Below are 14,853 nucleotides of genomic sequence, written 5' to 3'. Positions count from 1 at the left end.
TTTTCGTAGGTGCATAAAAGGTATGGAGAGTGATTGGTTGGGCCATATCACTTGGAAAAAGGTGGAGGTGAAGATCAAAGTGTCTAACCTAGAGAAACTAGACAAGTGAGTAGAAACTTGCAATATTTGACAACAATTTACTCATAAAATTGATCTTATTAAAACATGAGCCAAACACCCCATTATATAGGTGTAAGTGCCTTGGAGAACAAGGAGCAAGGGTAGGAAGGAGAATACACAAAAGAGCGGCTACTAGGGTTTTGACTAAAGTCAATGTCGCACCCTAGGAGGAAACTTCTAGAAGCTAGGTTAATTTTTTACCCTAAAAAGACTTTACTCAAGCTACAATGATAAGCACACCCCCCATTATGCTAAATGAACCCTATTCTACTGAAATTACAAATAAAGAAACTGGCTCTCATGATTTGGGCTTTACTTCTTGTGGTCCTCTTTGAACATATAAAGAAACGTTTCTCTGCCATCAGTAGCAGAGTCCCAATCTTCTTGAATCCTCTTTTCCATGGACCTAGTTGTTGGGCTTGAACTAGGGCCTGAGCTTGGGCCTATTCCATCATCATGTCTAGCCAATATGAATATTTCCTCTCAATATCAAAATTTAAATAATACCTACAAGTTTATTTAACATTCCTATTTTTTAACATGCCTTAAGATTTACAAAACCACACATAACAATATTCTAAGATGAATGATATTGTTTTTATTAATACATGGACTTTTTCTATAAATACTTACACGATGTATTATTTATTTCAAAAGGATAAATCAACATATTATACAATTAAATAAATTTATAGAATTATAAAATGTAACAGATTAGTAATTTCTTAAAAAAAACTAAAATATTTGAAACGAATGTTAAATTCTTAGGATACAAAATATATCAAAGAACAATAAGTCCTAATTATATGCTTTTTGAATTTTGCATATAAATTTCCTTATGATAAAACAAAACTAGAAAGATGATAATAATTTCTTAATTATGTAGTAGATTGCATTCTAAACATTACACCTATATGTGTGCATCTTTATAAAAAAATTAAGAGAAAAAAACATCTATAACATTGGTGAAATTATTCAAGTAACTATTCATAAAAAGTACTTGTCAAAATAAATGTTTCTCATGTTGACAAACTGATATTGTGTGTGATCCTAAGCTGATATGGTTTTTAATTAACCATAAGATATACATATAGTCGCATAAACTGGTGCCTCAACCAGAATTTCTTCAGGATGTTCTTGAACCAATGAGAATATGTCTTAGAGCTTCCTTTAGTCCTCAAGATCCACAGAATTAGTACTAAACAACACTACTGCTTAACTAGAATCTCATTCAAGAACAGGATAGAGAAAAGCATGAAACAATTATAACACGGATCTAGGTACTTATAATTTAAAATAAATTTTTTGATTAATGACCAAGTTCTTGTCTTATTAAGCATAGGGTATCATCATGCAACGAATCTATTGTTTTTGAAGAAAATTCCTGAACCAATGAGCAGAGAGCTTCTGGTGTCTTTTCAAATTATCCTTGTAATCGACGAAGTTAACTCCAAAACGCAAGGTGTAGCCAGAATTCCATTCAAAGTTGTCCAGAAGCGACCATGCAAAGTATCCATGTACTTTCACCCCATTCCTTCAAATCAAAAGCCAACAAATAAGAAACGAGTTAACATCATAAACTTTGAATTACGGAACAAGTAAAGAGAGTTTCACTTACTTGATTGAGATCAAAATATAATAAAGATGGCGATAGAAGTAGTCAATTCTATAAGTATCCATGAGTGACTCTTCAAGTGATAGTGTTGGATCATTGGACTCGTCCATGCCTACAATTTAAGCAAAATGTGGCCATTTTAGTTTATTAGAGGTTGATTGGATTGTGAGGAAAACAAGAATGGAAAATAAAAAGAAGAATACTAAAGTATTACCATTTTCTGTTATGTAAATTACAGGGTTTTTATACTTCATCTTGATGTAGAGCAATAGTTCTCTAAGTCCCCTTGGATAAACATATAGCCAAGATGAACCAGCCTGCATAAAAATGACTTTTCTTTGTTATTTCATCAAATAAATAAATCATACCAACGAAGCACTTGATTTTACTTATGAGGTACACTGAGATGGCTAATTTTTTAGCTATAACAGCAAATGAAGGAGAGTGTTACGTACTCTTGGTCCAATGGGTGACCCGTGACGTTCAGCTGTCATAAGTCATAGCAGAAGTTGTTTTACATCCAATGAGTTTTGTTTTTCCATAAATTTCGCATAATAAAGAAGAAAAAAAAGGCATATGATGTATAATTCCTCATTAAGATTTGCAACCACCAAGGTGTTCTTACTTGTAAAATTGACACGAGTATCCTGGATATAGCTAGTATTTCCTGTGCTGTTAATTGCATGGGATATGTGGGCAGCATAATTAGTTGTGTAGTAATTGAGTCCAATAAAATCAAACGAGCCAATAAGTAGCTTGGATTGCTCTTCAGTGAAGTTTGGTAATCGGTTTCCCAGCAAAGAATGCATGCTTTTTGGATACTTTCCTCTTGTAAGTGGTTGCATAAACCTGCAATCAAGTCAATTTAGAAGCATCAAAATGATGCAGGCTCAAAGAGATAGTTTAACAACATTAATTAGCCTTTACCATCCAAACATGAAATCAAGAGCTCGTTGGGCAGCTTGATGATCTAATGTGTCATTTGAGAAGGGAATAAACCAGTGACAATTTAAGGTGATGCCTATCAAACCATTTTGAAATGCCTGCTCACATTCTCAAGTTAATAGTTTGTACATTCATAATGAACAGCAGAACATGACATCTGCTACTAACAAATTCAATCATAAATAGGAAAGAGTTAAACAGAATAAATAAGAAAAAAGAGGAAATAAGCTTTTCTGGTAGTGCATGTGCACCTGATAATTGGTTTTATAAATTTTGACAGCTGCTGCATGAGCAAGAAGTTGGTAGTGTGAGCTCATGTAGGGCTCTGAGCCCATACTGTAACTCCATGGCTCATTAAAAGTAATCCAATGTCTCACTCTATCTCCAAATTCCTTAAAGCATAGCTCTGCGTAGTCTTGGAAATCATTTCTGCACATAGAAATGTGTATATGAAAATTTATATAAGCAGGAAAAGATCTATAGTTAATGTCTAATATTCTAGCTAGCTCGAATGAAACTTTTTGTTTTGTAACTCACATAATATGAGGGCTTAAGAAGCCACCGTATTCATCTTCTAAGGCTTGGGGAAGATCCCAATGGAAAAGGGTCACAAATGGCAGAATATCTGGATTGATAACATTCTCATCAATATATGATTATGAACATCGTGAATATATATATACACACATATATGAATACAGAATGAATTATATGCATGACCCTTAGCCACTAGTTCGTTGATGAGATTGTTGTAATATTTGATTCCTTCTTGGTTTATACCCGCGCTAATTCTTCCTTCTGCATATTTGTCAGAGTGGTGTAAATGAATTATTGACTGATTGAAACCTTTAAACACGAAACTGATTCCAACATTTGCTTACTTGGCAGTATCCTTGACCACGAGATGGAGAATCTGTAAGCATCAGTGTTCATATACTTCATGATCCCAACATCTTCCTATGTCCCATGAAAAACATATACAAAAACAGTTAGTACTAATGCAATGCTGTTCGAACAAGAGCCATTCTTGCATGCGTATGTGCTTATTAGAAACAACACAACCAAACAATGATTCAAGATAACATAAAATAGTGAGCAAAATTCACTAAATATAAGAAACTAGACTCATTTAATACTTTTTAGGCAACAAGAGAGATACTAGTATTTCTGGTAAAAAAACTAGAATAATATAAATCTCAATATCCGTTTGGATGGTACCTTATAGCGATGATATTGATCAACAGCTACATCTCCGTTGCTTCTATCTGATATCTTTTCTGTTTGCAATTACAATTACAACAATTACTACATGAAAAAAACCAGACACATGAAAACTGCCATTGCCCTGAGGGAGTGAAACAATGGTTATCAATTTTTCCCTGTTAAATACATAATCAATTATGAATGTTTTTCTTGACAATCGTCGTGATCTTCACTTTGAACGGGGTTAGAAGAACCTTTTCATATCATAAAATGACAATGCAATACAACCAGTAAATTTTTACACACAAAAGGTGAGAAACTCCCGTCTGTATGTTCCTTATCTTCAGCTAATACAAATTTTATACTGTGAGATATGTTATGGGTGGCCCGATAGCGAGTGGTCTGATAAGCCCCAAAACACTGTTAGGATAGGTTCTTGAAATGACTCTGATACCATGTTAAGAAGTGAGCTTTAAGTCTAACTCAACCTCATAAAACTGACTCTGAGGTTTGCACCCACTTATATATAATGAAATATCCTAATCTCTAATCGATGTGGGATTTCCAACCAGCAATCTGATCCAGTGACAACGAGTTTTCAAACTAAGGATATCTTTAAACTAAATCTGTAGTTTTCACCAATTACGCCAACACCACCAAAACAGATAAGGTAAATCAAACACCTTTTCCTCTTTCTTCCAAATTATTCACCTATCAAATAGAGATACCTGGATATTTATGAGAATAAGTATCCCATATACTTGGTCCTCTCCCTCCTTCATTTGCAGCACCTTCGTACTACACCACAGACACAAATCAACTATTAATTATAGCATACAAATCTAACACAATCACTTTTTTTCTGTCATGGATTTCTTACTAGAGACTAATTTTGCTCACATTATTATAGCATAATAGGTATCATAACAGCACCGAAAATGGTCTATGAATGAAATGATACTGACCTGGTAGGCTGAGGAGGCAGTGCCAAAGATGAAAGCTGGGGGAAAACTGGTTCGATTAAGAGAAGAAACATCAAGAACAGGCGCAGCAGCTTGTGTGATTGTAAAGGAGAAGCTTACAACGAGAGTGAAGACTCCAACAAGGAGAAGACATTGATAGCCATTGAATACCATATCCTTGTTCATCTTCAGTGAAGTGTCTCTGTGTGTGCTTAATTTTGTTGATTAAGCCAATTTTATAAGATTTAATAACATTTGATTAGTTGTTACAACTTAACATTAAATAGTTGCAGAGAAGAAAACTGATTAGCAGCTTTTCAGTTTCTTTACATTTTTAAAAGATTCATGTCGACCACCACTTGTTGCACGAAACAATATAAAACAAATTTGGTCGTTTTTATTAACTACAACAAACACGCGCGTCTCAAAACATGTCTTCGTATTTTATAAAATTTAAAATAAATAAATTAATAAATTTACAACTCAGTATAAAAAATAAAGCTTAGAATCACTATAACATTTACAGTCAGAAATTCCTATCTACTATAAACTCAAAAATCTAATCATAACTGAATATACTTGATAATATACTTATCATATGTATTGTATACGATTTTAATTTATTTTTTGTTAGTTCCACCTTATCATATCACCTTTAAGATCTATCATACCTTTCACACACACCAAAATTTCTAATTAAATAAATTATAAGAATTACTACTTTTATATATTAAATTATTCAATTAGAATAAAAAATTGAAACTTAATTTAAGAGATATCTCTATTGCAATTATTATATTACAAGCTTATTATCTTAGTATTATGAGACTGTGTTGATAGAAAATAAGATTTAAAAATAAAATTTGTCATTATAAAATTGTAAAATTATTTCATCTTAAATACAACTTTTCTCTTAAGATATTCCATATCTTTTATATTGAAACAACAGTTAACATAATAATTTTTAATATATTATGGCATAATAATAAGACTTAAAAAAAAATATAATAATTTTTAAAATTAACATTACCTAAGAGTTAATCATTCAAATTTAAATTATAATACCATATAGTTGAAACAATAAAAAAAATTCAATCTCTTGTTCTAATATTTTAATTAAATATTGTATTTTAATTATAATTATAAAAAATTGTTTCAGCGGGTCACCCACGCATCTCTAACTCTTGGAATGCGGGTCAGAAAATGGTGATGGGTGAAAAGTTGTTCTGATGAAGGTGTTGGATTACTATTTAGTTATTATTTTAATTTTTGCAAGTAATTTGATTTGTTTAATATTTAAAAAATTATTATTTGTTTTTAGATTATTTATCTAGTTATACTTGGGGCTTAGTTAATAGTTAAATTATTATGAAGCTAATTGTTAAATACTTTACAATCTTAAGAAGATTTATTTTAATAATAATGAACTGTTGGCGCTAGGTTACTAATTAGTGGTTACTTCATTTAATCAGTAAAAAAAATATGTAATAGAAGGATAAAAACAATTAGATTATCTGATTAGTTGTTTATTCAGTAATAAGTTTTTGCAAATAAAAACTTTTCAAATAAAAGTACTAAAATTATCTAATAAAATATTTAAAAGCTTTTACTTTTCAAGGGTATGAGCGATGGGAAGAAATTACTTAATTATTAGTGTGTCGACTTATTTACAATTTTTTTATTAAAAATGTGTGGATTTATTAACCATTGGATATGATGAAATAGGAGGATTCAATGGACAAATTAGGATATCCAGTAAAATGTAGTGTGAAATTTAAAAATAGTGGTTCAGTTCAACCCATTGAACATGAATTAACTTGTAGGATCTGAATTATTTTGAAAAATAACCATATAGTTTTAAATATATTAAAAATAGTATTATTTCTGTAAAAAATATATGTTCAAATTTATATATCAAAATACTACATCTAAAAATTATTATTGATTTAATTCATGTGACCAAAATTTTAAAGATTATTTTTTTTTAAATTTAGAATTATATTTCCATTTTTTAAAATTTAGAATTATTTTAAAATTAGATTTTTTATTTTTATTTTGTTTTAAATCAGAATAAAATGACCTGTTCGCCGAATATAGGATTAGATTGGACCATTTTTGTTTTGCCCATTTAAATATGGGCCGTGGACAGATACAAGGCAATTGCTTCCTGTACTATACTGCTGCACCTAATTACAAGGAAAAAGACAAAAATACCCTTAAAAAATAGAGTACATATAAAATTATATTTTGGATTTTTTTTTCTGAAACACAATAATCTCTTACAGATAAATTGTTCTGGAATGTATTATTTTAAATTCTAAATTTTTTTATTTGGAATGAGATTTTGATTTTTGTTTTCATAATTTTATATTCAGAACATAATAATCTTTTTCAGATTTACTTTTCCAAAATGCATTATTTTTAATTTCGGATTTTTATTTCCAAAATAAAGGATGTTTTCGGAATTATTTTTGAAATTGTGTTGGATGCAAGTTCAAAAATATAGGGTGCAGAAAACAATTGCCCAGTTGACTGGTTAAGCCGGTCGGACCATTTGTTTTCTTAGTTCTATCAATCACACAAATTTGATTTTATTGTATTTTAGGAAATTTCAAAAAATGTTTCAAAAAGAGTTTTCAAAGTTAACGCAAGATTGAAAATGCTATTTTTTTCGTTAAAAAACGTAACATTATTTTTATTTAGATAAAATTAAAATTGTTAATTTTTGTATAAAATTATTTGGAAAATGCATTTTACAGTGAAGGAAAGTTTGTTTTTGTTTTATTTTTAAAATAAGAATTTGGAAATAATTTTCTGGTTGTAAATGAAGAATGTAACACATTTTGATGAGAGGGCTCAGAATTAAAACAGACATGAGAGAAAGAATTAGGAAGGGAAAAGGGCTATAAAGCAGCAGAATTCAATGCTAGCTAGAATCTGATATCACAAAATTTCACATTACTTTAAAACCTTAGTTGCATAATTCATTTTATTTAGAACCTAGTGAATATACTTGTTTAACTAAGATCTGCTGAGAAAGTTCTTGAACCATTGTGCTGAGAGTTTTGGGTATCTTTTCAAACCGTTTTTGAAATCCACAAAGATGAATCCAAATCGCACAGTATAGCCAGAGTTCCACTCCATGTTGTCCAGAAATGACCATACAAAATATCCTTTCACCTTCACACCATCCCTAGTGAACAAAAAAACTCATAAAACACAAGAATTAACCAAAATATTTACTCCTATACTAGTTTTCTAAACTTTCCCTTTTACATTTTCATAATAAAAAGGGAGAAAGAACCCTTTTCCTATTAAAGGTAAATGTAAAAGGAAATGTGAAAAACAAGTATAGCATTAACAATACTGTGAAGTAAAATGCAGAAAGCAAATAATCAACAAAAGGAAAGAGGCCATGCTCTTCTGATACAACATTACTTACCTGATTGCCATTTTAACATAATAAAGATAACGATATAAGTAATCAACTCTGTTGGTATCTAAAAGCTTTTCTTCAAGTGATAGTGTTGGATCATTGAACTCATCAAAACCTGTCAATTAATTTTGTTGGATTTTGATTAGCTTGTTTTTCTGTAATGAAATTATCAATTTGTTACCTATGAACAAAATTATCCTACAAACGAACGTATGACTGAGTTATTACCATTTTCAGTAATGTAAATTACGGGATTGTTGTAATTCTTCTTGATGTAAACCAATAGCTGTCGTAATCCTCGTGGATAAACGCATAGCCAGTTCGAAGCAGCCTGCAAATTATTGTAGTGTTCTCTTAGCATTTTCTGTATATGTGATCTTTTGAAGTATAAAAGGTAACTAAAGCATTGATATGTAACGTAAGCCAATGAAAAGATGAAATACATACTAATGGACAAAGGATCCGGCCGTCATGCTGATCTGTCATTAAAAAAGGATGTTTTCAAACATAATTCGTAAGTAATAAATACTATGTAGTTTGAGACTCTGCTGTCTCAGATTATGTTATCTCGATTAATCTAATGTCTACATGGCACATAGTTATATGTTGCAATCTACAAAAAATGCACTAGAGATTGATGACTTCATGATCTCAGATCATCTAATAATTTCTTGTTTGAAAATTCAATAGAAATAAAGCAACTGGTGCAGATGTATGAAAAAGATGATACTTACTTGTAACATTAGCAAGAGAATCCTTCAGTAGGGATGGTTTGGAACCACGTAGATCAGGTGCATTGGCAGCATAAAAGGTTGAATAGTGGTTTAGACCCAGAAAATCAAACGACCCCTTAAGTTGTTTAGCTTCTTCTTTGGAGAACCTTGGTAGACGGTTTCCCACCAAATGTCGCATGCTTGTTGGATACTCACCTTTTGTCAGAGGATCCATATACCTAACCAGAAATGCAAAATGAAGAAGTCATCAAGAACAAGCACACTGCAACACAATTTTTTAATTTCCTAATAGCACAAATGACATATCATTACATTTGAATCCAGCTGGTTAGAGATCAATATGTTTCTTTTTAAACTCAATTGAGTTAATACAAATTTTACTTTCAATTTTATACAGGCGTCAGAGCATGCATATAATTTGTGTAAATAGCCCAAATCATCTGACATAAAGATAAGTACAAATACATCAATCTTATAAGTGGTATCATCTGCTAATTGTAATTAGTAATGACGAATGATTGATAGTTAAAATTAGATCACATAATTGCATACTGTTGTTGGTCTACATTCTTAATGGAGTAGTGTACCATTATAAATCAAACCATTCTCACATTTTCAAAAATAAATAGTGTCTCTCTCAATATACTCTCCTTTCAAGCTATGAATAGTCGAGTATAAGTATAATCTTACCACCCAAACCTGAAGTCAAGGGCTCGACGGGCAGCGTCCATATCTGCTATGTCATCACTAGCCGGCAAATACCAGTCACTGTTCAAGGTAATCCCTATTAAACCCTTTTGTGATTCCTGCATACACAATTTTCCAATATTTTGGCTATTTACTCTCCTAGAGAATTCAATAATTTGGAACATGAAAACAAAGCATGGTCCTCCACCAAAAAAAGAATTGACAAGTGGTTGAACCCTTCTAGTAGAAAAATTCAATTCTCATGTTTCAAATTCAAGATATAAATATTGATTTCTGGGTTTTAAAAAGCATTTGGTGATATAAAACAGTTCAAGAGTGTTGAGAACCTGATACTTGGTCTTGTACAAGTTAGCAGCAGCAGCATGAGAAAGAAGTAGATAGTGCGAAACCAAATATGGCTCAGTTCCTGAATCACCACCTGTGCAATTCAGTTTTTGCCAATCAGAACACCGACCTGGTGCATGATCTCCAACTGTATAACCATCGAAGGCCACAGTGCTTGGTTCATTCAAAGTAATCCAATGTTTCACCCTATCACCAAATTCCTTGAAGCATAGTTCAGCGAAGTCCCTAAAATCATCTCTGCATACTCATATGAATCATATAAATTTATCAGTTTATTAGATTCACCAAATCCTTTCCCTCAATAGTGATACAATGTTCCTCAGTTAATTATACAGTGGAAACTGGGGCTACTCACACAATGTGAGGGCTTAAAAAACCACCATACTCATCGTCCAAGGCCTGGGGAACGTCCCAATGAAAAAGGGTCACATATGGTTCCATACCTGCATTATTCACGATTATTATTATGACTAACGACCCCATATATAGATATGATATACTAGCACAATTAAAGAGTTACATGATAAATAAAAATATTAATGAATTATGACCATTCTTCAATAGCTGGTTGATGAGGTTATTGTAGTAGTTTATTCCTGCCTTGTTTACTCCTGCAGAGAGCTTTCCTTCTGCAAATAACTCATAAGACATTAATAAAAAGTTACTATGAAGTACGAACGAAGAAAAAATGCTTATAAACTTGACTTACTCGGTAATACCCTAGGCCAAGAAATGGAGAATCTATAAGCATCCAAATTCATGCCCTTCATGATTCCAACATCCTCCTAAAACATGTGAACTAGTTTTCATGACTCATCATAAGATGATGTTTACATTTTGAGATTTCGAACAGTTATAAGTTTTTATTCTTATTAAAACATGTATTTCTATTATTGAAACCATATGTACCTTATACCGATGATATTGGTCTGTCGTTACGTCTCCAGTACTCCGATCTTTTACTTTTTCTGCATGCCATTTCATTCATAAATAAGTAGATATTGGACATTTAATTAGGCAATTTGTAGGTTATTAGTTATGGTAAGTTTCAGCTAAGAATTAAATGAAATTCTAATAAAAAAAATTATTTAAAAAAATTAAATATTGAATATAGAAGTAAATTAGTAATTCATTCAATAATTTCAACAAATCCATCTCTCTCTTCTCATTCCACTCTTTATTTTCTCTCTTTCAAGATTTCTTCTATAAATCATAAAAAATCATCTAAACCAAATACACATAATTTTCATAAATCTCAAATCAATCTCCAGAAAACCCTGCATAGCAAATAATGCAGTTCGATGAGCAATTAGAAGACTATATAAATGGATGGGCTCTCTTGTTAAATAACTAGGATCTATTATTCAATAAACTATATTATAATTCAACAACTTTATTCTCAAAGAGACCCTCAAACATGATCCAGCACCAAGTGCACATATATTATCAATGGAGAAATGCTAGTAGGTTGCACAAAAGTAAATGAAAATTGCAGGAAGGATGTGACATGCATACAGAACAGACTTATCCTCTTCCAAATCCACTGTGAATTATATTTAAGATATAATGAATCTTTTTTACTTTCAAAATGAACCTTAAAAAACACATACTTATTTGAAAAAAAAATATTGACAGAACTATTGGAGGAGAAATATACCTGGATATTTGTGAGTGAAAGTATCCCATATACTCGGTCCTTTTCCATCTTCCCTTGCAGCACCTTCATACTACACGACAAAATTATCTTTCTCATACCTTCCGAATACATAATGATGGTAATTGCTCTCGAGGATGAACAAGATGATACAAATTAAATGACAAACTAATAATGAAACAAAATAGAGTAAATAACACGGAATATTTATATTGGAGATCCTACTACTATTCGTATCTAGTAAATAGAATAAATCATGTTTTTTTAAGGTAAGATTGAGTTAAATTTAAAGTTAACTTTTTAAAATAATATTAAAGTTTATTTTAATAAAAGTTGAACCAAACATAAATATCTCTAGTTTCATACTAGTTAGAAAATCTCGATGATACGAGAAGATATTTTGAATATTGAATGACGAACAAGTAGCAAGTTTATAAACTTGTACTATAGTTTCATAATAGGCATACACCAAAAACAACACATCTTTACTTTTCAATTCATGCATCAGAATGCGCAATTTTGTTTTGAAATTTAGAAAGTGCATCTTTAAACAAAACATGCAACGAAACATGCAGTTAAAAAAGTACCAATTTTCATGAAAGGAACATGTTTTATAAGATTAAGTTAAAATATCATAAAATAAAATGGTATTAGATTCTAGATCTTGCGTTAAAAGTACTATGATATATTATGATGTACCTGGTATGAAGCGGATGCTGTCCCGAAAACAAAGCCTTTGGGGAAACTGCTCCGGTTGAGGTAAGAAACGTCAAGAATGGGTGGAACGGCCTTGGAGTGAGTGAGGGTGATGATGGAGGAGGTAACAAAAACGCAGAGCAGCGAAAACATGTTCATTGTGATTACCATACGTAATTCACAAAGTGAAGTTAAGGTAAGTGATACTGTGCTCTACAGTTGGCACCTTTACATAATTTCAGTTTCTGTTGTAATACAAACAAAAGAAAACCAGCGACTTTGTTGTTTGATTCAGGAAATTTTATCATTCAGTTTTGGTTCTCTTTTCTTGATTCAAAAGCAGGGATAAAGCCAAGGCCATTTTCGTTTGGACACGTAGGGTGGAATTTTGAACTTTAGACAGTAACGTCAGTCAATAATTTAGGACTGTGGCATCGTGGTTTGTTGTGTCGTGAGCGGCTCTGTACTCCAATTTTCTTCACTCTGCTGTTTTCCTGTAATGTGTAAGGGAAATTCTACTTTTCTAACACAGTTTTATAAATCCGATTCAGAATTTCAATTATTAATCTAAAGGAAATTTCTAGCACGTATAATAAATAAAAGAAATTTTCACAATCATATAATAATAAATAAAAGAATAATAAATAAAAAAAACAAATAAATTTTAAATTAAATGAATAAAATATAAAGATAAAGATATAAAAGAAATAAATAAATAATTAAAAACAAATTTTTTCTAAATACCAATACACATAATACACATAAACATTGCCCATACCGATACACATAATAATCACTCTCATTTCAATCGATCAATTCCAATTCAAATATCCATTCATACCATGCTTATTTAATATTTAATCTAATTGATTTTAATTATTTAATTTATTTAATTATTTAATATTTATATTTAAATTTATTTTTATATCTTGATATTTAATATATTTTTTATATCTTTATATTTAATATTCATTTAATTTAAAATTTATTTGTTTCTTTTATTGATTATTGTTTTATTTATTATTATACGATTGTGCAAAAGATCTTAGGAAATCCTTCGCTATCAAACACAGTTGCAGAAAAGACCCCAATTTAAGCTTTGTTGAGAGAAGAACGAAACCCTAATCCTCGATTCTGAAGACATTGCTTTTGGGCCAACTGTGAAGCACTGAACCCTTCAGAAGTTTCATATGAGTGACAGAGTTGCCAAAATGGTGAAAATAAGTAAAGGAAAGGAGAGAAGCGAGGGCGGAAGTGTTGTCATTAGGGTTTCAAAGAAAAGAGAGTTTCAAAGAGAATGGAGAAAACAAAATATGAGAGAAGGAAATCGAAACAAAATGAGAGAGAGAAAAAAGTGTCTTTTAGAAAGTGTTACGTGACATGTTTTGATTTGTATAGGTGTGTTGTGTTGATTGGTGAAATATTTTCTACTTTTATTATTAAATGTTTTTTATTTTTTTTCCGAAATTTTGTGGAGAGGACACGTGTTTAAACTTATCTTGAGAGTCTTCTCCCATCTCTATTATGTATAGATTAGTTTTCTTTTATTTGAAGTATTTTGATGACAATTTTTTTTATTTCATTTTACTAACTTGTTCGAGTAAGGTTTTTTTGGATCAAATTTTTTCTATATGAAGTGTGTTTGAGTATAATGTATATTGATATTACAATTTTTTTTTTCATTTTCACTTTTTTTTTCTCACAACCCTGATTTGAGAAAAGTTTATTTTTTTTTTTCTTTTGTGATATTCATTTCTCTTCATAACATAACTCATAACTGTCTATATTATCAGTATAATTTCTTTTAGATGTCATTCTCTTTTGTCCTTTCTTTTCATTTGCTTATTGCCTTTTTACATTTGAAATATTCTCATGTTTTTTTTTTTTTTTTCATTTCAGGAGTTGGAATCGACAATTGAGTAGTTCTTTCGAGTTTTATGGGTAAGTTGTTTGGGTTAATTTCTTTAATGAATTGTGTTTGAGTATAATGCATAAAGGGATTGTAAATTTGGCTTATTCTATTTCATTTTCATATGATCTTGAACTGGGTAAGGTTTTGTTTTTCTCTTTGGTGATTTTCATTTCCTTTTAACTCATAATAGTATATGATGAATAGCTTTTGTTCGTCTTACTTCACCCATTCGATGCTATGCCATTTCTTTTCCATTTTCCTATATTTATTATTCTTTATTTACAATTGAAGATTTGTTATGTTTAGGGGGAATTAGCTTTTGCGAATAATTTTTCTGTATTTCCTTAATTTCTGTTTTTTTTACCGATTTTGACCCTAATTTGAGCTAAATTGTTTTCATTTTCATTTTCTTTTTATAGCTCACAATAACTTTTGTGAGTAGTTTTAGTTTGTCTTGTTTTGCCTTCATGCTCTATCATTTTCTTTTTTTCCCTTTACTTATAATATTCTTTTTATACCTCCT

The 14,853-nt window shown here is 30.6% G+C and overlaps 2 protein-coding genes across 3 annotated transcripts; both read right to left on the bottom strand.

Annotated features, from left to right (window-relative positions):
• Window positions 1–1,208: 1,208 nt before the first annotated feature.
• On the bottom strand, window positions 1,209–5,195 carry LOC137819673 (beta-glucosidase 12). The gene is made up of 13 exons (XM_068623589.2): window positions 4,849–5,195; window positions 4,612–4,681; window positions 3,899–3,957; window positions 3,562–3,637; window positions 3,401–3,478; window positions 3,218–3,305; window positions 2,932–3,109; window positions 2,663–2,778; window positions 2,361–2,584; window positions 2,191–2,222; window positions 1,950–2,052; window positions 1,739–1,847; window positions 1,209–1,654 (listed from the first exon to the last, which is right to left on the bottom strand). Exons 1-13 carry the CDS (start codon window positions 5,029–5,031, stop codon window positions 1,483–1,485), a joined length of 1,488 nt encoding a protein of 495 aa, XP_068479690.1. The 5' UTR covers window positions 5,032–5,195; the 3' UTR covers window positions 1,209–1,482.
• Window positions 5,196–7,772: 2,577 nt separating this feature from the next.
• On the bottom strand, window positions 7,773–12,929 carry LOC137819669 (cyanogenic beta-glucosidase). Of its 2 annotated transcripts, XM_068623574.2 has the most exons (13): window positions 12,422–12,929; window positions 11,726–11,795; window positions 10,978–11,036; window positions 10,778–10,853; window positions 10,620–10,697; window positions 10,424–10,511; window positions 10,050–10,305; window positions 9,706–9,821; window positions 9,016–9,233; window positions 8,729–8,760; window positions 8,510–8,612; window positions 8,288–8,396; window positions 7,773–8,038 (listed from the first exon to the last, which is right to left on the bottom strand). In XM_068623574.2, exons 1-13 carry the CDS (start codon window positions 12,587–12,589, stop codon window positions 7,867–7,869), a joined length of 1,545 nt encoding a protein of 514 aa, XP_068479675.1. In that variant the 5' UTR covers window positions 12,590–12,929; the 3' UTR covers window positions 7,773–7,866. The 2 variants fall into 2 exon arrangements, 1 of the variants encoding a protein (XP_068479675.1); XR_016517279.1 differs by lacking the exon at window positions 8,729–8,760 and having other exon boundaries at window positions 12,422–12,739.
• Between the last annotated feature and the right edge of the window lie 1,924 nt (window positions 12,930–14,853).

The sequence above is a fragment of the Phaseolus vulgaris genome, chromosome 11 (genome assembly GCF_051622355.1).
Source record: "Phaseolus vulgaris cultivar YP4 chromosome 11, ASM5162235v1, whole genome shotgun sequence".
In the NCBI taxonomy this organism is placed as follows: Eukaryota; Viridiplantae; Streptophyta; class Magnoliopsida; order Fabales; family Fabaceae; genus Phaseolus; species Phaseolus vulgaris.
The sequence above is the reverse complement of the archived record's forward strand: the minus strand, read 5'-3'. Positions and strand labels throughout refer to the sequence as shown.